The sequence below is a fragment of the Brachypodium distachyon genome, chromosome 2, assembly GCF_000005505.3.
Source record: "Brachypodium distachyon strain Bd21 chromosome 2, Brachypodium_distachyon_v3.0, whole genome shotgun sequence".
Lineage (NCBI taxonomy): Eukaryota > Viridiplantae > Streptophyta > Magnoliopsida > Poales > Poaceae > Brachypodium > Brachypodium distachyon.
The window spans coordinates 35,635,776-35,657,442 of NC_016132.3; the positions used below are offsets into that span (position 1 = coordinate 35,635,776).

General features: G+C 46.7%; 2 protein-coding genes and 1 long non-coding RNA gene across 4 annotated transcripts; 2 read left to right on the plus strand and 1 right to left on the minus strand.

Moving 5' to 3' along the window:
* Positions 1-10,775: 10,775 nt before the first annotated feature.
* LOC100844775 (subtilisin-chymotrypsin inhibitor-2A) lies at positions 10,776-11,358 on the plus strand. Its single transcript, XM_003568863.4, has one exon. It carries the CDS (start codon positions 10,858-10,860, stop codon positions 11,086-11,088), a length of 231 nt encoding a protein of 76 aa, XP_003568911.1. The 5' UTR covers positions 10,776-10,857; the 3' UTR covers positions 11,089-11,358.
* Positions 11,359-13,023: 1,665 nt separating this feature from the next.
* Positions 13,024-17,084, minus strand: LOC104582745. 2 transcript variants are annotated; one of them, XR_001405931.2, is made up of 5 exons: positions 16,865-17,084; positions 15,342-15,522; positions 15,184-15,236; positions 14,998-15,093; positions 13,024-13,410 (listed from the first exon to the last, which is right to left on the minus strand). It is a non-coding gene; the product is annotated as an uncharacterized LOC104582745 (long non-coding RNA). The 2 variants fall into 2 exon arrangements; XR_730731.3 differs by having other exon boundaries at positions 15,342-15,508; positions 16,865-17,082.
* Positions 17,085-17,393: 309 nt separating this feature from the next.
* On the plus strand, positions 17,394-18,217 carry LOC112270743 (E3 ubiquitin-protein ligase SINA-like 10). Its single transcript, XM_024458817.1, has 2 exons — positions 17,394-17,501; positions 17,636-18,217. Exons 1-2 carry the CDS (start codon positions 17,394-17,396, stop codon positions 18,215-18,217), a joined length of 690 nt encoding a protein of 229 aa, XP_024314585.1.
* The last annotated feature ends 3,450 nt before the right edge of the window (positions 18,218-21,667 follow it).

Consider the following 21,667-nt stretch of genomic DNA (forward strand, 5'->3'; position numbering starts at 1 on the left):
CTGGCTGCTGCTCAGGAGTTAGTCAAGGCTGCTGCTGCTGCCGGCGTGAACATCGACGCCACCGGACTCGTCACCGACCTCAACAAACAAACACAAGAAAAGAGCACAGCACCGTACGTAATCTGCTCTTTCTTGTTGATTTTGATTAGTAGTTCTATTATTCATGCCGTGAGATTAGATGAGTTTTATTGCTGTGTGTTGCTATTTAATTTGTCTAGTTTGCATGATATAATGTGCTACATGTTTTACACACTGTCCTTCTGGATTAAATATTCATCGAAATTACCTAATTTTTCAACAATCCAAAAACCTTATTCGTGTAGGCAATTTTCGATGTCTCAATTTGCTGTCGCATTGAAACCACCTGTGTTTACTGGACTGCACTTTAAGAGGTGGCAGTATAAATGTCATATGTGGCTCGTGGCTATGGGCGCATGGTGGGGGTACAACACGGGAAGACTCAAACAATTGCTTCTCAGCAGTTGTATGTTGAGGCTTGTGTTGTAGTCGTCGGTGCGATCTGTAGTGTGCTGGGAGATAAGCTCGTTGATGCTTATCTGCACTATCAGGATGCCAAAGAGTTGTGGGATGCGCTCGATGCCAAGTTTGGTGCATCTGACGCTGGCAGTGAGCTGTACGTCATGGAGCAGTTCTTTGACTATAAGATGGTTGCAAACCGATCTGTAGTGGAACAAGCTCATGAGTTATTGACTATGGCTAAGGAACTTGAGCAATTCAAGTGTCCACTACCCGACAAGTTTGTCGCCGGGGGCATCATCGCCAAGCTTCCTCCCTCGTGGAGGAACTTTGCTACTTCACTAAAACACAAGAGACAAGAAATCTCTATGGAGAAACTGATTGGGACTCTTGATCTTGAGGAGAAGGCGAGAGCAAAAGATGCTGGCCCCAAAGGCAACACACAAGAGGGTACGTCCACTGCCAACATGGTTCAGAGGAACAACGACAACAACAGTAACAACAAGGGAAAGGGAAAGGCATTCAATAATGCTGGTCCAAAGAACACTACCACTTTCAACAAGAAGAAGAAAGGAGGCAACAAGGACAAGGATCCTTGCTTTGTGTGTGGAGGACTTGGCCATTGGGCGAGTAACTGCAAGGAGCGCAAAGGAGGACAGATTCGGCAAAAGTTTGCTAATTTGACCATTGGCAACAATGAAGATGCAGGCAGGTATGGTAATTTATTTACTATATTTTCTGTATGTCAGTCCACCGATTGGTGGGTCGATACAGGCGCAACTATTCATGTGTGTGCTGATATTTCCTTATTTTCTTCATACCAGGCCATCAGCTCCTCAGTGATGATGGGGAACGGCGCCCATGCTTCTGTTCATGGTGTTGTCACGGTGGATCTGAAGTTTACTTCGGGAAAGATCGTGCAGCTGAGGAACGTGCAGCATGTGCCCTCCATTCAGAAGAATCTTGTTAGTGGATCCCTCCTTTGCAAGGACGGATTTAAGTTAGTGTTTGAGTCCAATAAAGTTATCGTGTCTAAGTATGGACAATTTATTGGTAAAGGTTATGAGTGCGGAGGTTTGTTCCGTTTATCCCTTTCGGATTTTTGTAATAAGGTCGTGAACAGCGTCAATTCTATTAATAATGAGTCTAATGTTTGGCATTCACGACTTTGTCACATTAATTTTGGTTGCATGACGCGATTAGCAAATTTGAGTTTAATCCCTAAAATCACTATGGCTAAAAGTTCGAAGTGCCAAGCTTGTGTGCAAGCGAAGCAGCCTCGCAAGCCTCACAAGGCTGCTGAGCAAAGGAACCTAGCACCGTTAGAGCTTATACATTCTGATCTTTGTGAGATGAACGGTGTATTAACCAAAGGTGGAAAACGTTACTTTATGTCTTTCATTGATGATGCGACTAGATTCTGTTATGTGTATTTATTAAAATCAAAGGATGAAGCATTGCATTATTTTAAGATCTATAAAGCTGAAATAGAGAATCAACTTGAGAAGAAAATTAAACGTTTGCGGTCTGACCGCGGTGGAGAATATTTCTCCAGTGAGTTTAATTCATTTTGTGAGGAACATGGCATAGTCCATGAGAGGACGCCTCCCTATTCACCCCAGTCAAACGGGGTTGCTGAGAGGAAAAACCGCACGCTGACTGACTTGGTCAACACCATGTTAGACACTGCTGGTTTATCCAAGGCATGGTGGGGGGAGGCGCTATTGACTTCGTGTCATGTCCTAAATCGTGTTCCTACAAAAGATAAAGAAGTCACCCCATACGAGCTATGGGAAAAGAAGAGACTCACACTTTCTTACTTACGGACTTGGGGCTGTTTGGCGAAAGTCAATGTGCCAATCACCAAGAAACGTAAGCTTGGACCAAAAACGGTTGATTGTGTCTTTCTTGGCTACGCATTTCGAAGTGTCGGCTATAGATTCTTGGTTGTAAATTCTGGAGTACCTGACATGAGCGTCGGTACAATTATGGAGTCCAGGGATGCTACATTTTTTGAGGACATATTTCCCATGAGAGATATGCATAGCACATCTAGAGAGGATCATGATGTACCTGCTGAACCCGTCAGTTCAGAGGAACATCAAGATCATGGTGTAGCTCCTGAACCCGCCATCCCAGTGGAAAATCTTGAACAAACACGCGATGAGATTCCTGAGGAGTATGACAATGAAGCCCCTCTTAGGGGTAAGCGACAAAGGATTATTAAATCCTTTGGTGATGATTTCATTGTGTACCTTGTAGATGACACCCCTAAAACTATTGATGAGGCCTTTGCTTCTCCGGATGCAGACTATTGGAAGGAAGCTATTCGTAGTGAAATGGATTATATCATGGCTAATGGTACGTGGGAGGTCGTTGACCGTCCGTACGGGTGCAAACCTGTAGGATGCAAGTGGATATTTAAGAAAAAGCTTAGGCCTGATGTTACTATTGAGAAGTACAAGGCGCGACTTGTGGCCAAGGGTTTTACCCAGAAAGAAGATGAAGATTTCTTTGATACTTACTCACCTGTAGTATTACTATCACTGGCTGCCTCATATGGTCTGATCGTCCATCAAATGGACGTTAAGACAGCTTTCCTTAACGGAGAGTTGGACGAGGAAATTTACATGAACCAGCCAGATGGATTTGTAATAAAGGGTCATGAAGGCAAAGTGTGTAAGTTATTAAAGTCTCTATATGGCCTGAAACAAGCTCCTAAGCAATGGCATGAGAAGTTTGACAAAATTTTAACATCTGCCGGCTTTGTTGTAAACGAAGCTGACAAATGTGTATATTACCGCCATGGTGGGGGTGAGGGAGTTATACTTTGCTTGTATGTCGATGACATACTAATATTTGGGACTAACCTCAAAGTGATTGAAGAGGTTAAGACTTTCTTGTCGAAGTGCTTTGACATGTAGCTGATATTACTCTGAACATCAAGCTCGTGAGAGGCGACAATGGTGAGATCATTTTGGTGCAATCTCACTATGTGAAGAAGATCTTGAGTCGTTTCGGCTATGCTGATTGTAAACCTTCTCCAACTCCTTATGATCCAAGCGTTCTGCTTCGAAAGAATAACAGAATTGGAAGAGACCAACTGAGATATTCTCAGGTTATTGGTTCACTCATGTATTTGGCTAGCGCAACTAGACCTGACATCTCTTTTGCTGTGAGCAAACTGAGTCGGTTCAATAAGAATCCGGGAGATGATCATTGGAGTGCACTCGAGAGGGTCATGCGCTGTCTAAAGGGCACAATGGGCTATGGTATACACTATACTGGGTATCCCAAGGTACTTGAGGGTTATAGTGATTCAAACTGGATATCTGATGTTGACGAGCTAAAGGCCACGAGTGGATATGTGTTCACACTCGGAGGGGGCGCGGTTTCATGGAAGTCTTGCAAAGCAAACGATCTTAACCAGATCAACAATGGAAGCAGAACTTTCAGCATTAGATACATCCACAGTTGAAGCCGACTGGCTTCGTGAGCTCTTGATGGACTTGCCGATTGTTGAAAAACCAATACCGGCGATTCTTATGAACTGTGACAATCAAACTGTGATAGTCAAAGTGAACAGTTCTAAAGATAACATGAAGTCATCAAGACACGTCAGGAGACGTCTGAAATCTGTCAGAGCAATGAGAAACTCCGGAATAATAGCATTGGGATATATCCCAACGGCTAAAAATTTGGCAGATCCCTTTACAAAGGGTCTATCAAGGAATGTGATAGAATCTGCATCAAGGGAGATGGGATTGCGACCCACGTGAGTTACCATGGCGGTAAACCAACCTATGTGATCAGGGATCCCGTGAATTAGGACCTGGGAAACAAGTCATTGGATAACTGAGGAGAGTGTACATTCTTTATCCCACTTCGTTGACGATGCATTACTCTCGTGTACTGTATGGTAGGTTGTTTAACTTAATGTGTTCTAACGCGTTGCATTAATTTGCAAGGGAGATACTGTCCTACAGAGTAGTCTCTAAATAACACACCTATATGAGCCTGACTGTTGGTCGCAGTCTATGAGATTTGGGTGGTCTCTAGTAAGCTCATGAAAAGGCCTGGAGAATGACTTACATGCTCCACACCGCGGGGTAGCATTCGGCAGCCCAGTACCAAACAACAATTTAGTGAAGCTCTAACACAGAAAACCGACAATTCGAGGTTTGTCCATTGTTCAGTTGTGCGTGAGTGAAGCAATTTGTTTAGGTGGATGTTCAACCTTAACCGGTCTCCACTGAAACGCCGGTATATCAAAAACAGAGTCTTGGATCAACGGCAATTTTATGTGCTTATGAGATATTGTGGGGGATTGTTGGAATTTTGGGTTAGGCCCAAGGCCCAATCTGAAATTAATTCCTGAAAAATCTCAAAAGCCCATTCATGTAGTGGGATGAGGAAGTGGGAATAATCCCACATTGCTAGTTTAGGGGGAGTTGGACCAATATATAAGGTATGTTAGTTCTCACCTCTTGAGCAAGTGAGCAAGGGAAATCCCTACGCGCGCTCCTCCTCCTCCTCCGCTCGCCTCGCCTCGCCTCGCCTCGTCACGACGCGCGCGCGCCACGTTTCGTGGATCGAGTTCGAGCCGGGTCGTGCTTATCTTTTTGGCAGTCGGAATCCGTTGATAATTGCGGAGTCGGTTTTGGTTTCCTAAACCGAACCGAAGTCCAGGCAACTGCTGCTGCACAGGCGCAAGCGCAGGCACTGGCTGCTGCTCAGGAGTTAGTCAAGGCTGCTGCTGCTGCCGGCGTGAACATCGACGCCACCGGACTCGTCACCGACCTCAACAAACAAACACAAGAAAAGAGCACAGCACCGTACGTAATCTGCTCTTTCTTGTTGATTTTGATTAGTAGTTCTATTATTCATGCCGTGAGATTAGATGAGTTTTATTGCTGTGTGTTGCTATTTAATGTGTCTAGTTTGCATGATATAACGTGCTACATGTTTTACACACTGTCTTTCTGGATTAAATATTCATCGAAATTACCTAATTTTTCAACATTCTCAGCTCCACGGTCCTGTACCCCATCACTGACGCGCATGGCTGGTCCTGCATCACGAGGGTCTTCCCCGGGGGACACAATCGCCCTCAGTCTCCAGGCCGACATCAAAGTCGTCATCGCTGACCGTAGCTTCAATGATGGCACCGCTGGCCGCTACCTGGTGGTGATGGAGCTGGCATTGGACCCTTTTTGATGGACCTTGGCTGAGTTCTGCCTGCGGCCTTGTGCCCCCGCGTTCGATGGGCCAATGTTTTGGTCGCCAGATAGGACCTGGTGGCAGATCAGTCTCACCTATGTGCGCAATGTCTTCGACGATGACGGCTGCGATGACGATGTGATACAGGACTATGAAGAGCTGACCGATCTGGATGTCGTGTGCACAAATCTTTGTGCAGAGTACCCCGACCTGGATGATTGCTTCGTGGCGCACGTGTTCAGGTCCGTCGATGATTTGGAAAACGGGGATGGCATCGTTGTCAGGGTTAGCATTGTCATCAAGTAATTCATTATATGGTTGCTGCAGTAGATCGATGTATGAACGTCAGTTGATTTAGGATGTCAATCAAATTCTCCAGACTTGCAGTAGTAGCAAGTGTGCAGGTTTGTTGGGTGTCACCAGGTTTTTGCCATGTAGTCCATGCACATTGGGTTTCCTGGCATGTGTTGTCGTGTAATGACTTGTGGAAGTAGACCGACATAAGAGCAATGGTTGTAGATTATGTTTATTTGATTTTCAAAATATATACCATGTTGATTTATGTAAATCTGTTTGGATTTTGTTTGCCATGCGGTGTGATGTCTCTAGTTCTCGGATTCTTTGCTTGTGTTAGTCCATCATCATGCATGATTTGAATTGTTTTTTATATTTTCAACTGACATATACTTTTTTATGTTATCTAATACTTTTTTACATTGTCAAAAAAATACATGTTACTATATTGTGAGTTGTTGCACCCATTTCAATGATTTCTTTTCAGACACCTTCATGAGGACACCCTAATCAAGATGTTAATTACATTTCCATACATATCCATGAGGACCCTAATAAAAAATGTTAATAACATTTCCATACACATCCATGAGGACCTTAATCAGGAATGTTAATAACATTTCCATGCACATCCATCAGGACCCTAATCAAGAATGTTAATAACATTTCCATAAACATCCTTGAGGACCCTAATAAGGAATTCTAATAACATTTCCCATGTTTCATGCATGGGACATGTTTTGATATCAAGCCATCTAGTCTAACTACTGAGTGCAAGCCTACGCATGCGATTTTATTTGGGTAGTATCGCCAAATCTCACCGCCCATGTACACAACGATGGATTCACCTCATGCTAGAAGAGTCAGTGTGGTAAGACCACACAGCTTACATAGCTTCTCTGCACACATGTTTAATTGGGCATGTGATGAATGTGTCACTCATATCTGATGGGGATCAATAGTGCTACTGCACACTTCTGTTGTCAAGTGGAACAAGCATTTTTTTTAACGATTTGTTCATGTTTCATGGAATGCACATTTATTAATTATGTTAATTACATCTAATGCAAGAAATCACAGTAAACGGGTAAGGCATTGGTTGGAGCGAGGCAGCCATGATAAATGAATGTTAATCACATTAAATGCAATCATTCGCTATAAATTAATCATGCATTTGTGGGAGTCATCCACCACCTATGGACTAACTAATGTACTACCACAGAACCAACTAGTCCAAATCAAAAAGCAAAGACGAATGGTGGATGTGAGAGTGGTATAGCACACTGGTGGTAGAGAGACATATTGTCCTAAAAAGGTGATTGCATTGAATGTGATTAACATTCATTCAAAGCAGATGCCTCCAACTAAGTAATGTCTCACACATTCACTGTTATTGCTTTCTTTAAATGTGATTAACATAAGAGTAAAGTCCATTTTAAACCCTGTGCTTGTAGAGGTGGACCCAATCGAACCCTGACCTGCAAATCCCTGAACTTAGCGCCCTGAACTCTCAAATCCCGGTCATTAGTGCCCTTAAGTAGGATTAGCCTCGGGATTGCTGACGTGGCAGGGTCTAAGCTGGGATTGTTTAGGCCACGCTGGATAAGAAGGTTTACCACTTCGAAATAAGAAACTAACAGTTTGCAATTTGGGAAAAAAAACTAGGGTTCGCGTCCCGTAGTCGGCGACGGCAGCAGTGGAGATGTCATCTGGGTCTGTGTCGAGCGGTGGTCGTCGATGGCGGAGAGGCACCGTGGGAGATAGGCGTTCACCGATGCCGTATCGTGAAGATCCGATGGAGTATGAGCCAATGAAGTACTGCCGGCGTGAAGGCGCCGAGGTGAATTTCATGAAGTCCGCGAAATTCTGGAAGAAGGTATTATGCCTGTGTGGATGCGTTGTTAAGTTCAACTTCCAGTTAATTTCTCTCGTTGGTATCAATTAAGATCGAGTCTCTCTTTTGTCTTTTTTGTTCTGGAGTGTTCATTTTGAACAGTTCGGTGGCTGTGGGAGCATGGATCCTTGTTTGGCAAACCATTTAAGGACGGGAATGACCGGGATTAGAAAGTTCAGGGTGCTAAGTTCAGATATTTGTAGGTCAGGATTCGATTGGGTCCACCTCTACAAGCACAGGGTTTAAAATGGACTTTACTCTTAACATAACTAATAAACGTGCACTCCATTAATCACAAAAAGATGGTTAAAGAAAGTTTGCCCCACGTGACAGCATGGCAAGCCGGGAGAATCAACAGCTTTCCTAGAAGGATTAGTAGGTATAGGCAATAACGTGTCTTCACTCTAAAAGTAATGCAATATCTTTTATTTCTGAAGTTTTGGTACTTTGTTAATTAGCTGTAATTTGGTCCGTGGGTGGAGTTCTGGTTCTGCTGGGCGTTGTCCTGGCAGTCTGAGAACATTTAGACAACTTTGAACTGTGTTGATTTCATTAATGAAATCGGGAGGTCGCTCCTTTTCTCTAAAAAAAATCTTTTTGCAAGGAAAAAAGAACTGCAATAATGATGAGGAATCACCTGATAGAAAACATCTCACCTATAATTCTTTCACGGTGGGCAAGCCTGATCTATATCATTAATTTGGCATAAGACTTCTCTTCATAATATCTTTTCAACTTATGCTGACCTGAAACGAAATAGCAGCTAGAAAAAGAAATGAAGTACTATAGCTCCTAGCTCAATAACATGTGACTGCAGTAACCGTAACATGATTCGAACTGTCTGCTAAGGATGGGGAGGGAAAGGAAATAAAGTTGAAGCACAAGTAGAAATCGGCAATAAGAGAGTTCTCCCCACCGATGACGTACGGAGGGTCGCACAGACCGTGCTCGCCGGCAGAGGCTAAGCAAAAACAGAATGACGACGTGAGGGCTATGGCTGCTTGTAGTCTGAGCTCTCGCAGATGCCCTTGTCATAGACCCTGTGTAGCATACGGAGAGAAAAAGGAAGAGGCGGAGAATGATAGATAGGCCATCGCAGGGCAGGGGAGAGGGAAGACGTCAGCCGTCTCTGGATCGAGCGACGGCCACGACAGTTGCTTTTTTTTTTTTTTTAGGGGAGCACGGCAGTTGCTTGGGGAGGGCAGACGGCGCGAGGCGATCAGGATCAGGATCGAGGCGTTGTTTTTATGCCTGCATAGGTGGGCTGTGAACTTGGCCCAACTACGGGCGCTGGAGAAGCCCATCTAGTGGGATTTTCTGCTGCATAGGTGGGCTGGCCGCTGGTGAAGCCCATCTTGCGAAGGGTCCGACGGTACCAATCGCGGGAACAACTCGTTGGTGGGAAAAACGATGGCATGGCAGGAGGAGGAGGCAGAAAAAATTAGATATAGGAGATTCGCATTCTAAAATATTTGTACATTCGTCGTATCACTGTATGGCTGTGCATGGGTGTCGCCGTGTCCGTACAACTTAGCAATGTAAAATCTGATTTTGAAATCTGCAGCTGTAAAATGTAGCAGTTCTGCCACAAAGCCATGAATAGTCAGCGGCGGACCCCGGAAGATTGACTTGTGAATTGTGGCGCCTCGACCGGATTGCTCAAAGCATCAACAAAATCTAGGTGAACTCCGCATGTGGAGTTGGATCGATAAGATGAAAAAACTCCGGAGCATCAGGTCAAGACAAGGCGCACAATGCTAGAAAACGGTTCGGCCCTTAGGTCAGGCTCCCACGCGATCTAATCCCCAGGCGGTGGCGGCTGCATGGCTTCTCCCTCCGCCGGCGCCGGCAGTCTGCCCAGCCTCCGATGGCTTCTCTGGCCACGGAGGTGCGACAGATCCCGGCCGTTCGCTGGCGGAAGGACCTCTCGTTTTTTGTTTTAGGTTCTTTTAGTGTCTTCTTCAAGATGTCGTGGCGGCGGCGACGTCTTGCAACTGGAATAAGGCCCTCCCCACCCTATCTTCGCTCCGGCGGTGCGCCTGGCGCCGGCGGAGGGCGGGTGGAGCTGTGTGTCCTGCGAATCCCTTGGGATCCGGCCGCTTTTCGGGTTTCCGGCGAATCCCTTGGGTTTCGATCGGCTTTCGTGTTTGTTCGTGTGGCTTCAGATCTACATCTTCCGATCTATGGTTCTTATCTTTGGTGATGGTTGCTTCTCAGAGGCGCTGGTTCTTCGAGGCCTTAGCACGACAACTACCCCAGCATCTACTACCATAAGCTCTCTTTTGGCAAGTTTTGCCCGGCTCCGCTGATGGAGGGGCAATGACGGTGGCCCGCTTTCGGCTCGTTCTAGTGCTTGCTACCGTCGCTAGTAGTCTAAATACCTATTTATAATTTTTTTATTACTTTTGGGATTCTTTGTACTGCCGTTGGTGATTATTAATAGTTCGGGGATCCTCACCGCGAAAAAAAAAAGGCGCACATTTCTACCAAAATGACACCAAAACTCGTACGTGTATAGTGCAGAGCCTGTTGAGCCCTGATTTGCTCATTGCAGATACTCCTCTCTTGGTCTAGCTCTTTATGTAACAGTGTAATGTCGTGAGAAAATAATATTATGATGCTCGATCGATTGAATCTCTCTCCCTGGAAAAGAAAGAAAACCTTATCTCCTCGCTCGATCTAGTCCCGTCTCGTTCTCCAGCAGCTTGATTAATTTACTATATCCATCCCCGTCGGTGGAATTAAGTATACAGTAGTATATATGTTGCTTGTTTGACCAAACTAACTAACTTCATTGCATGTGCACCCACGAAAGACGAAGAACACGTAGTACTACACGGTAGTATCACCCAACCTACCTCCTCATAATCTCATTCTATAAATACCTCGCTACATCGACCAATGCGTTACACAACACCAGGCGCTGGGTAACTAATTAAGGTCAGCTGATTCGATTACTTCAATCGAACGAGATGAGCTCCTTCTCCTCCGTCGACGGTGTGGCCTGCGGCGGCGGGAAGAAGACGTCGTGGCCGGAGGTGGTCGGGCTGTCCGTCGAGGAGGCCAAGAAGGCGATCCTCAAGGACAAGCCTGATGCAGACATCATCGTCCTGCCCGTCGGCACGCCGGTGACCGCGGACTTCAGGCCCAACCGCGTTCGCATCTTCATCGACACCGTCGCCGAGATCCCCCGTGTGGGCTAGCTAGCAAGCTAGCTATAGCTTGAGTAATAATAAAGTAATAATGGAGGACTAAATGCGTCGTGTTATATGTTCATCCCATGTGTTTGATCAGTTAATATAAGCATGTGTACGTGTGTTTGAAATTCTGTCCATGGCACATCGGGACCGGGAGAATAAACATGCGGCTCCACCAGAGTCACTTTGTTTGCGATCTCGTCTCGCCTATGTGTAATAACTTCCGTGCCATTAATAGCACTAGCTAAGCGTCCGTGCGTTGCAACGGATAGACTACATCTTAGTTTTTTCATGTTTGTTATTCTTCTTTGCAAAGTTATGAGACATGAGATTTGCCATCATATTTGTGGGCGAGTTTGTACGAGCGCCGAATTGATTGTTCTGGCGTGTTTTCTTTTTCTGATCGGCAGAATTGAGAAAGTGTTATTTGTTTTGGACGAATGAAAATAATCTGAAAATGCAGTTTCCTTTTTCTGGACGAGTTTCCTCTTTCTGAGCGGTAACAATAATCTGGGATGCAGTTTCCTTTTTCTGCTCTCGGTGGCAGAAGGGAACCATTTTTTTACACTGATTTTTTTCGCTCCAGGTTGGGACGACGTACGAGGGACGGACGCCAACTGCAAATCAAGGAACAGTAAAGATAAAGACTATTACGGGTATGTTTCACCGAGCACCGGCGAAACGTACATATATCTTTACACTTGAAAACTACCGTTTGGATACAGTGGTTTCAGAGATGGGTTGTACTAGTTCTTGGTTCTTCAGAAGCCGATGCCATGCCCCGTCACGCCGGAGTTGCTGAGCGTGGAGGATCTGACGCTGGAGACCAAGCCAGGTGCCCTCGCTCCGTCAGGTCGTAGTTGATGTCGTCTCCTTACCTCTGGAGCCACCGAGCATAGAGAAGAGAACAAGGTCGCCTGGCCCTCGCCGCCGTCGAGGTTGCACGGCAGCCTGGACGCCCGGCCGAGCTTCTGGGCTCGTGCTCGGCTCGCCTGGGCTCGACCTCAGCCCGGTATATCAAAAGCCAGAGCCGAGTTTGCTTTTTGGGCTCGTTTCTATTTTCCTGCCGAGCCAGGAAGGATCGGTTCGGGCTGCTCGGCGAGCCCAAAGCCTAGAAGATTTTCAGCTCAGCCCATCGACTCCCGCAGCCCACAGGCGGCCACAGCCCATGGCGTGAGGACTCCGACTTACGTCTGTGGGCTGCGGGAGTCGGTGGGCTGCGGGAGTCGGTGGGCTGGGCTGAAAATCGAGACTTGTGGGCAGTACTAGTTTTACGCATACAATACGTCGAAGCCAAGGATGCAATTTCTTTTCCAATCGCACGATGAGGTGAAAGCCCGAGTCTTTTCTGGCCGTGCGTGGACTTCGGTCGGCCCAGGTCAAGCGCGGCGCCCTATAACATGTGACAAGCGCTGTTCCCAGGACAGACCTATTTTGGTTGCATCGATCTAGCACCACCACACGTCGCCGATCGATCGACATTACCGCCGCCGTTCGCCACGAGCCACGGTTGCTACTGCCGCGCCGTCGTTGTAGTGGTACGGTGCTAGTGCTTTTTCTTCTGAATTACTCTTCCAATACAATGCTTGTCTCGTGCTTGCGGGTGCTCGTGCACTATATGGGTGGCCAAGGCGCACACCCATAAATGGCAAGTCATATCCCTCTTACCTAAAATAGAAAAGTGTCGGTCCCCGGGTACTCCCTCGCGCTTCCCCCTTATTCTCCGCGCGTCAAATATCTGGCTGTCATGTCAGGCTGCCAAAAGAACTTGCCCTTTATCCAAGCAAAAAGAAACAACTCTGCGGACCTCTGCTTGCTTTTTCGTTCTCATCCCCTCCACGATCCCATCTTCTCCTCTGTCATCCCAAGTGACTTTCTGGACACCATGATTTACTACTTCGTAGCAATCAAAGTTGCTTAAGGGATTGCTAGCGAGCAAAAGGTCCTCAAACCACCCTGATTTTGTTGGTATTTCAGCATAGCACTTCTCTAGTCAGTACAAGTACATGAAGATAAAACCACTTTTGCTGATAAAAATGGCCTGAGGCTTTGTAAAAATCACAGACACAGAGATCCATGCACCACAAATTTGCTTATCTACCCAGTAGATAAAACCTAATCAAAGTTGCTTCTAAACTGGTAGAAATCACAGGGACAGAGATCCGTGCCCCCACAAAACTGTTTATCTAACAACAGTCAAATAAATAAAAAAGAGAAACACCCAGTAGATCCATCTCGTAGTCATAGTTGCTGGAGAGAAAACTGTGGCAAGATAAAGTGTAAAGAGTTGTAGCACGCTGCTATAACCCCGTGTTGGACACCTGTTAGCTACAGAAAACACAAAAAAGCAAAAAAAAAAAAGTTAGGTGCACTATATTGCAAAGGTGTAAGGTGTATATTGCAAAAGGTGCACTATACGGAAAACACAGAAAAGAAAAGCAAAAAAAGCACTTAGGTGTGCTCGGCGTTTCCGATATTACAAGTATGTTGCCCAAAAACAGAAAAGAGAAAACAGATGCACTGTAGCCGTATGATTACTTAGGTGACTCTTTATCCTCACTGCTGCTTTGTTCTTTGCGAGAAAAGACCACTAAACAGTAAACACACATAATTCTTTTGTTCCCTAATATCAACATTTGATCTTGTCATAGTCAAACCTTATGTTTTGTTGCTTCTTGTTACTTCTTTGACCTTGGTACTTCCATGTCTAAAAAAAGCAAGCTTCCTGAGGAAATAGAATCCGGCAAACATGCTTTACTTAAAGGCAAGAAAGCTCCAAAAAAGGAAGGAGAAGAGAAACGATTAAACAGACAAATTATTCTCCTTATGAATGCAACTTGAAATTCAAAAAATAAGCGAGGAGGCAACTTTTACTCCAGAAAAGTTGGGCTATGAAAAAACAACTTAGTGTCAACTATAACCTGATATTATGCTTCTTAGAATAAGCAAATTCTAAGTCAACATGTAAGCTAGGGAAGCAACTTTTATTCTAGAAAAGTTTAGTGAAGTAAAAAAGCAAAACTTAGTGTCACCTATAAACTGAAATTATGCTTCTTAGCAATGCGGCTCCTAAATCAATATTTAAGCTGAGAAGCAACTTTTACTCCAGAAAAGTTTTGTCAAGTAAATACAGCTTAGTGTTATAAACTAAAATTATGCTTCTTAGGAATGCAACTGTCAAGTCAAAATTTAAGCTTACAAGCAAATTTTATTCTAGACAAGTTTGGTGAAGTAAAAAGCAACTTAGTTGGCAACATAAACTGAAATTATACTTCTTAGGAATGTAACTTCTAAGTCAAAATTTAAACTGAGAAGCAAAATTTACACCTCAAAAGTTAATGCTTTCTTAGGGATGCAATTCTAAACGCAAATTAATGCTTTCTTAGTGATGCCATTCTAAAGTCAAAATTAAGCTAGGAAGCGACTTGTGTCCGAGAAAGTTTGTTGTAACAGCTTAGCACCCACCAGAGCTGTAATTATGCTGATTAGGATGCACCTACTAAACTCAAAATTAAGCCAGGGGAGCAACTTTCACTCCGAGAAAACTTGGGTGACGTAAAAGCAACTTAGTATCGCCAGAACTGAAATTATGATGATTAGGATGCAACTTGAAAACTCAAATTTAAGCTACCAAGAACTCAAGTGTCAGCATTTAGGAATAAACCTCAAATGAACACAATGAATTGCAAGCTAACTCTTGAGCCCCAAAAATTGCTTGTGTCATCAGATTAAATCTGATCTGCAAGAGGCTTTGCCTAGTATGCATTTGCAGGCTCTCACTCAATAAAAATCACAAAGTAAATCCGATGAGTTTAGCTCTTAGCCCCTATCTGCTAGGGGAGAAAACCGATATAAAATTGCATAAAAATTAGCTTAGATTGGGGCGGTTTTGGGAAGTATGTGAGAGGATCTAACCTTGATAACCCAACGGAACAGTATACGTGGCCTGCCGTGCTCAATGTGCTCGCCATCCTCAATGCCCCCTGTATTAAAACGAGGGACCTATAGGGCCTATATAGGACATAGAATGGTCGAGTATATTGAAAAGCCAGTGCAAGCATGGGTTGAGTCCAATTTTTTTATTTTAGGCAGGGGAGTCACCTCTTGTCTTGTGCCTCTAGGACGCCTACACTGATCCCAGTATTCTCGGGCACCTACAAACAAATAGATAGTGCAAACACAAATTAACAAAAATGATTAGCTAGGGGCTTTGTAAAAAAGCAACTTGAGCGTGCGCAGGGGGAGCAAAAACACCAAACCCGCAACAAGTTGTTGACCCCTGAAACGACTACTCCTGCATTTTCAGCTAGCAGAATTTGGCCCCCCTGTGATTTTCATCTTCCTCGTTGAGGAATTAAATCTGCAGATTTATCTTCTTCAAGGGCTCCCCCAGGTGCTTCGTCTTCGTTTGGATTCATGATATCAGCTGCAGAAAACACACTGGTAACCAAGCAACAAAAGCCCTTATAGAACATATAACATCAACAAAAACTACAAGCAAACAAAATATTCTGCTAACACACACATTAGCTCTCCATACAATCTTTTTTTTTTGCCGAGGTCAAATAGCAGGAGAGCTTCCTACTGTATTAAATAAACTCAAAAAGGGCTACAAGGTTACATACAAATTTATATGCCGGAGCAAAGAAAAGAAAGGGGGAAAACCCCAAAAGCTAGAGCAAGGAAACTATCAGAGACAACTTGCGTTTAAAAGTCTCCTCGGAGGTTCTATAAAACAGCGATTCTAAATCAGCTTTGAGCCTTGCATGCCAAGATGGAATGGAAGTTGTAGTGTCGTAAAAAATCTTGGCGTTGAGTTCTTTCCAAATAGCCCAAGCCGTGAGGGTAAAAAATTTCCCAATATATTCCTCTGTTCCACACAGCGTTCGCCTCTCAGCAGCAGCAGGTGCATGTCCCAGGAGATGCCCAATTCAGCCCAGCAGCTCTGACTAAATGGGCAAGCAAAGGGGACAGGCAAAGCACACAATTCCAGTCAGTGGGAAGAGCGAAATGCTTGCGCCTGAGCATGTTGCTTGCAGTGAGTCTATCAATAGCAAGCAACCAAACTCTCTATACAATCTACACAGGCTATAGGCTCTGCCATCTTAAAAAACCTTGCAGGCTCTGTACCATCTCCAATATGAACTGTGTTAGCTCATATTGGACCAAAAAAGCTTGCATGTGTTTGCCAGGCAAATTTCTGAAGCAAAAACAACATCTAGGCTGGGCAAACACATCTGAAAAAAATGGGCGCGTGACATTAGCTCTATAACATCTACAGAACTATACAGGCTCCATAACATCTACAATCCCTTGTAGGCGCTAACCCATCTACAATGAACTAAGTTACCTCATACGGAGTATTGCACACCAAAAACTTGCCTAAGTTTTGGAGGAAAAATTCTGAAGAAAACAACATGAAACAACATCTAGGTTAGGCAACACATCCTGTGTCCTACACACTGAAAATGCACGCATGAATTTGCCCCCCAAAGCAAACTACTCCGAGGGAATCGAAATCCCCAGCAGCCTAAAAAATCGCGAACGCTTATATCCAACCCAACAACTGCAAAACAAGCACAAACCCTGCGGGATTTAGACGGGAAAATTACTTAGGTAAAAATGCTCGATTAATCTCCCAGCGCTGCTCGATCCGTCTAGTCGAGCACGATGCGATGCTCGAGCCCCCAATCTCTTCTCAAACACAAAACAGTACGCGCCCCTGACCTACCCCCGCAACATGCAGTTCCACCTTCCGACCAACCCAAACCTTCGAACTCACCGGAGTGCTCCCTTCGTCGCCGTGGAGAAAAACGCCGCCAGCCGCGCCGCCCCTCGTGTGGTACCCCGCGACGCGCGCCTCACACGCGCAGCTCCGAGTTCAGGGCCGCTCGCCGCCGAACAAGACCGCCGGCCCGAAATCGCCACTGGAAGCGCCGGCGGGGAGGAGAAAAATGAAGACGGGAAAAGAGGGTGGGGACCGTGGGGGAAAGGGAGGAAGCTGAGCAGCGCCTCCAAAGAAGACGCCAGCAGCTGGGCCCCACTTGAAAACATGCTTCAAGTCTTGTCCGAGAAGCGGCGCGCCGGTAAGGAATCGATCGTGCGGTCGGCTTCGCATTGGACGGCCCTGAAGCGTGTGCGCCTGAAGACGGCAGAAAGTGCATAGTCACTTTTAAGCATTTTTCTTTTGCCTAACTTACTGAGCACCGGCTGGGTTTTTTCTCTCTCAAAATTTTGTTATGGCTGGACGATTCTGACTTGACATATATAGACTGAATCCTAAGCCTCTATGTCCCCTGTGCAGAGCAGGTATGGCTGCGCCGTCAAAGCGCAATGCGCTGGTGAACGTGACAGTCGAGGACACCGACGCCCTCGATTGCGGCGTCTGCTGGCTCCCTCTCAAGCCGCCCATCTTCCAGGTACCAAACTTCTTTGTCCCTCGATCGATCTCATGTTAATTTGCTTGCGTACATCTAGCTCTGCCGATACACCGTAACAAATCGTGCATACATTGATGCATCTCGATCTCGATCTCATACATGTTTGCTTGCAGTGTCAAGTCGGCCACGTGTTCTGCCTGCCGTGCCGCGACAAGCTGGTCCAGACGTCGGCGCGATGCCCCGTGTGCGGCGGCGAGATCGTCGACGACGACGGGGCCTACCGGCGGAACCACGGCCTGGAGAAGCTGCTGGCGTCCATCCGCGTGCCATGCCCCAACGCCGCCCGGGGCTGCTCCGCAAAGCCAGCCTACTACGACCGGCAAGCCCATGTCAAGACATGCCCCTGCCGGCCATGCCACTGCCCGGCAACAGCCTGCTGCTTCGCCGGCTCCAAGGCGAAGCTCCTGCAGCACTTCCCCTCCGTGCACAGGTGGCCCTTAACCAAGCTCACGCATCGGCGCTGGCAGGTGATCCAGCTCCGCCACGGCTTCAACGTCCTGGACGTCGGCGACTCCTACGATGCCGCCAAGCGCCTTATCTGCCTGCTGCTGGTGGTGTCCAGCGGGCGGCGTCTTGGATGCGCCATCTACCCTGTGTGCCTGGACGCTGGCGGAGGCGGCATTGATGGATGCGACCTCGAGCTCGACGTCTCGCGGCACAACGACGAAACCGATAGTGGCGACTGCCCGGCCTAGAGGACCGCTTCCAGTTCGTCATGCCTAAGTCTATTCGGCCGGACATGGAGGGGACTATCAAGGTTTCGGCATATGTTAGTTTTGTGTGCCCGGTCTCCTATAGTTTTTGTCGATATTCGATGGTGTGAAAAGCGGCTCATTCGGTTTAAAGGAAAACAAAACACAGTAAAAGTGGAAAGGGAATGACTAGGCTATGTTGACTGTGTGATTAACAAATTCTTAGTCGATCTTGTCTCTACTAAGCACATTACCCTCTATTCTGGTCCAGTATTACACATGTAAGTTCAGTAATGATTTTTGATAGCTTTTTTTTAGCAAATGATTTTTGATATCGGAAAGCATATACGCACATAAACTTTCACGTGCAATTTTTATATTGCACCTAAACTTTCACTTGCTATTTTTAAAGTTGCACCTAAACTTTCACGTGCTATTTTTTAAATTAGGGGCATAACTCTTAAAATTACATTTGCACCGTTGATGCAACTAAGAAAATTACAATGCAACTGAATAAACATCAGTTAATACGCTAGGGTTGCACAAATAATATGTGAAAATTTGTGTTTGATGATAAAAAAAAACAATAGAAACAAAAAAAGATAAAGCGAAGAAAGAAAAAGAAAAATACTTACATAAAATTGGCGTGATGAAGAATCGAACAGCAAACCTCAATCAAGACCTCCAATAGATGACCACCAGACCAGCAAGATGATTCTAATTAGTTGTGAACGTTGCCTTATTTATTTTGCTCAAACTATCAGTTTTCTCCTTATTGCACAAATCTTGATGCCTGACCCAACGTCCCACATGCGTCGACCGAGAAAAACTATTTCTCAGGCGACTGCTCGCTAGCAGATTCTAAGTGGAAAACATAGGATTGTGTACTTGCCATCCTAAGGAATGGTTTTTGCTTCATTCGTTTGGAAAAAAGAGGTTGGATCTTATGTTCATTTTCTTTCAAAAACATAGGAAAAGTACCAAAAATCAGCCAGCGGAAAAGATAAGTGCCCGTAAAAAATAAGTGCTTGATCGTCACATCTAGGCTCGCTGGTAATTAATTTGCTCATCTTGAACTCTTTTTTAGGCCCAACTTGAACTCGATTGAACACACAAATCTCAGAGATACAAGAAAACACAGGAGGGCTGATCCTTCCGTTCCTTTTTCGGTTCAGGTAGCTCCTAGCTAGGGACAGTGGCGGATCTAGGTTTTTGAGACAAGGTGATTCAATGTATAAACTTTTATCCCAATATAAATTATAACCAGCAATTTTTTTACCTCAAACATACCAATAGTATTGAATTTGGGAAGAGAAAACCCCGGCATTGGAACAATTTTGCGATAATTTCAATTCGATCAATGTGCAAATCTTAATTCGATTCAATGAAAGACCGAGGAAAATGTCGCCGTCTCCGTGTAAGCTGCTGCCCCGTCGCATGCTCGCGTTGATGAATCGTATGTTTGCCGTCCGCTGGCAGTAAGCGATGATGATGACGAGAAATATGATGCGATGTTAGCTGCTCATGCTCGTCTGCTCGGCAAAAATACGATACGATGCCAACTGCTCGTGATCGATCGCTAGACTGCTACAAGGTCCGATCTGATGTGGTGATGCGTACACTACACAACAGAAAGAAGACGAGAACTGGCCGGAAAGATGGACTATTTGCTCGGAATGATTTTTCATGTTTGGTGGATTTAAGATACACTAATGTATATGTATACGGGCTGTATGGACCACCTGGCCACCCTATGTATCGGCCGGTCGCTAGGGAGCACCGTTCTGTTTTCTTTTTCTTTGTTTTGAACTGCCAGAGATAGCCCGGGTTTAATTTGTTGTCCTTCATACGCAGCGGTTAAATTTGGAGAGAAAAAAATTCAGGTAGATAGCCTCCGTTAAAAATAAAAAGGAAATAAAAACAGGTAGCTAGATAACGAGGCAGGAGGCAAAAACCGAATCGGACCCAACGTAAACACACGTACGTGGCAAGACGGAAACTAATCAAACTCGCCGCTCCAAGACTTTGGCTCTATGTACACTCGTATATATTTCCCGCAAGGGAACCAAGATACGATACGATGGCGCCCCCGGCGTCGAAACGGCAGGCCCTGGCCAACGTGAGGGTGGAGGACGCCCGCGGCCTGGAATGCGGCGTCTGCTGGCTCCCGCTGAGGCCGCCCATCTTCCAGTGCGCCGTGGGGCACGTGCTCTTCCGGCCGTGCCGCGACAAGCTGGCCGCCGCATCCGCATCATCCAACAAGTGCCACGTGTGCCGCGCCCCGACAACCGGCGACAACAACAACGGCGGCGGCTACCGCCGTTGCCACGACATGGAGACCCTGATAGAGTCCATCATCTGCGTCCCATGCCCCAACACGCTGCGACGCCACGCCGGCCACGTCTCTATCTTTTTTTCTCGAAAATGAAAATTTGTATTGATCTCAAATTATATGGAGCGATACAACCAAAGAATATCCTGACAATCTAAGAAGGAGACGTGCCCAGCGTTGTCTTAGCGTGCGGCGCGCTCCGAGATTTGTGCAACGACATCGAGAAGAGCACAGTACGCCCGAATATTCTCATCCCGATCTCCTCCCCCGATCCTCCTCTCTCCTCCTCCCCCGATCTCATCCTCCCGATTGCTCTTGTCGGCGGCGTGTGGCTCGCGGAGCGGCGGCCGCAAAGGGCAGCGGCGTGCGGGGTGGCCTAGGAAGAGCTGCGGCGGCGTGGGGTGGGCGGGCGGCGCGCGGGGCGGCGGCCGCGAGCTCCGACGCTACCTCTCCCCCGCGCCCTCTGTCTATTTTCCTCCCCATCCCATCTCACGGAGGAGCAGCAGCATAGGCCGGGGCCGGAGCAGGGAGGTCGCGGTGGCGGAGCAGCGCACGCAGCGGCGGCAGCGAGCCCCGTGGGCCGTGTTCGGGGCAGGGAGGTTAGGGGACGGAGCAGCGGCCGCAGTGGCGGCAAAGCCCCTCGGGCCGAGGCCGGAGCAGGGCACGGCGATGCGTCGCCGCGGGCGCCCGTGGCGGCGGTGAAGAAAACCCATGGCGGGGCAGATCCTGCGCATGAGCGGGCGCTGTGGCGCAGGAGGATGGAGGCGGAGTAGCGACGGGCCGCGGCGTCGCACAAAGCATGCGTGACGGCGGAGCGGGAGGCAAGCGCGGCGGCGGCAGCGCGTGAAGTCCGGCCTGACGCCCCACTGCCACCCTCCTTCATCCCGAGCAGGTCCACTACGACACTACATGCACGGCCTTCCCCTGCAGCTCCTCGACCTGCTGGCTGCCGCCAACTCGGCCCATACGCTAATGGCTGCACCGCCGTCGGCGACCAGTGCGAGCGTCGCGTTTAGGGGCTGTTTGGTTTAGCGCCTTTGCCTGTCGTTTGGTTTAGCGCCAGCATTTTGGCGAGCAGCGAATTCGTTCGCCTAGGATCTGGCGAGCCGTTGATTTGGCAT

Coding starts and splice junctions, on each gene's coding strand:
- LOC100844775 (XM_003568863.4), top strand. CDS start 10,858: ATGAGCTCCTTCTCCTCCGTCGACGGTGTGGCCTGCGGCGGCGGGAAG.
- LOC112270743 (XM_024458817.1), top strand. CDS start 17,394: ATGGCTGCGCCGTCAAAGCGCAATGCGCTGGTGAACGTGACAGTCGAG. Junction 17,502..17,635: donor TCAAGCCGCCCATCTTCCAG/GTACCAAACTTC, acceptor GTTTGCTTGCAG/TGTCAAGTCGGCCACGTGTT.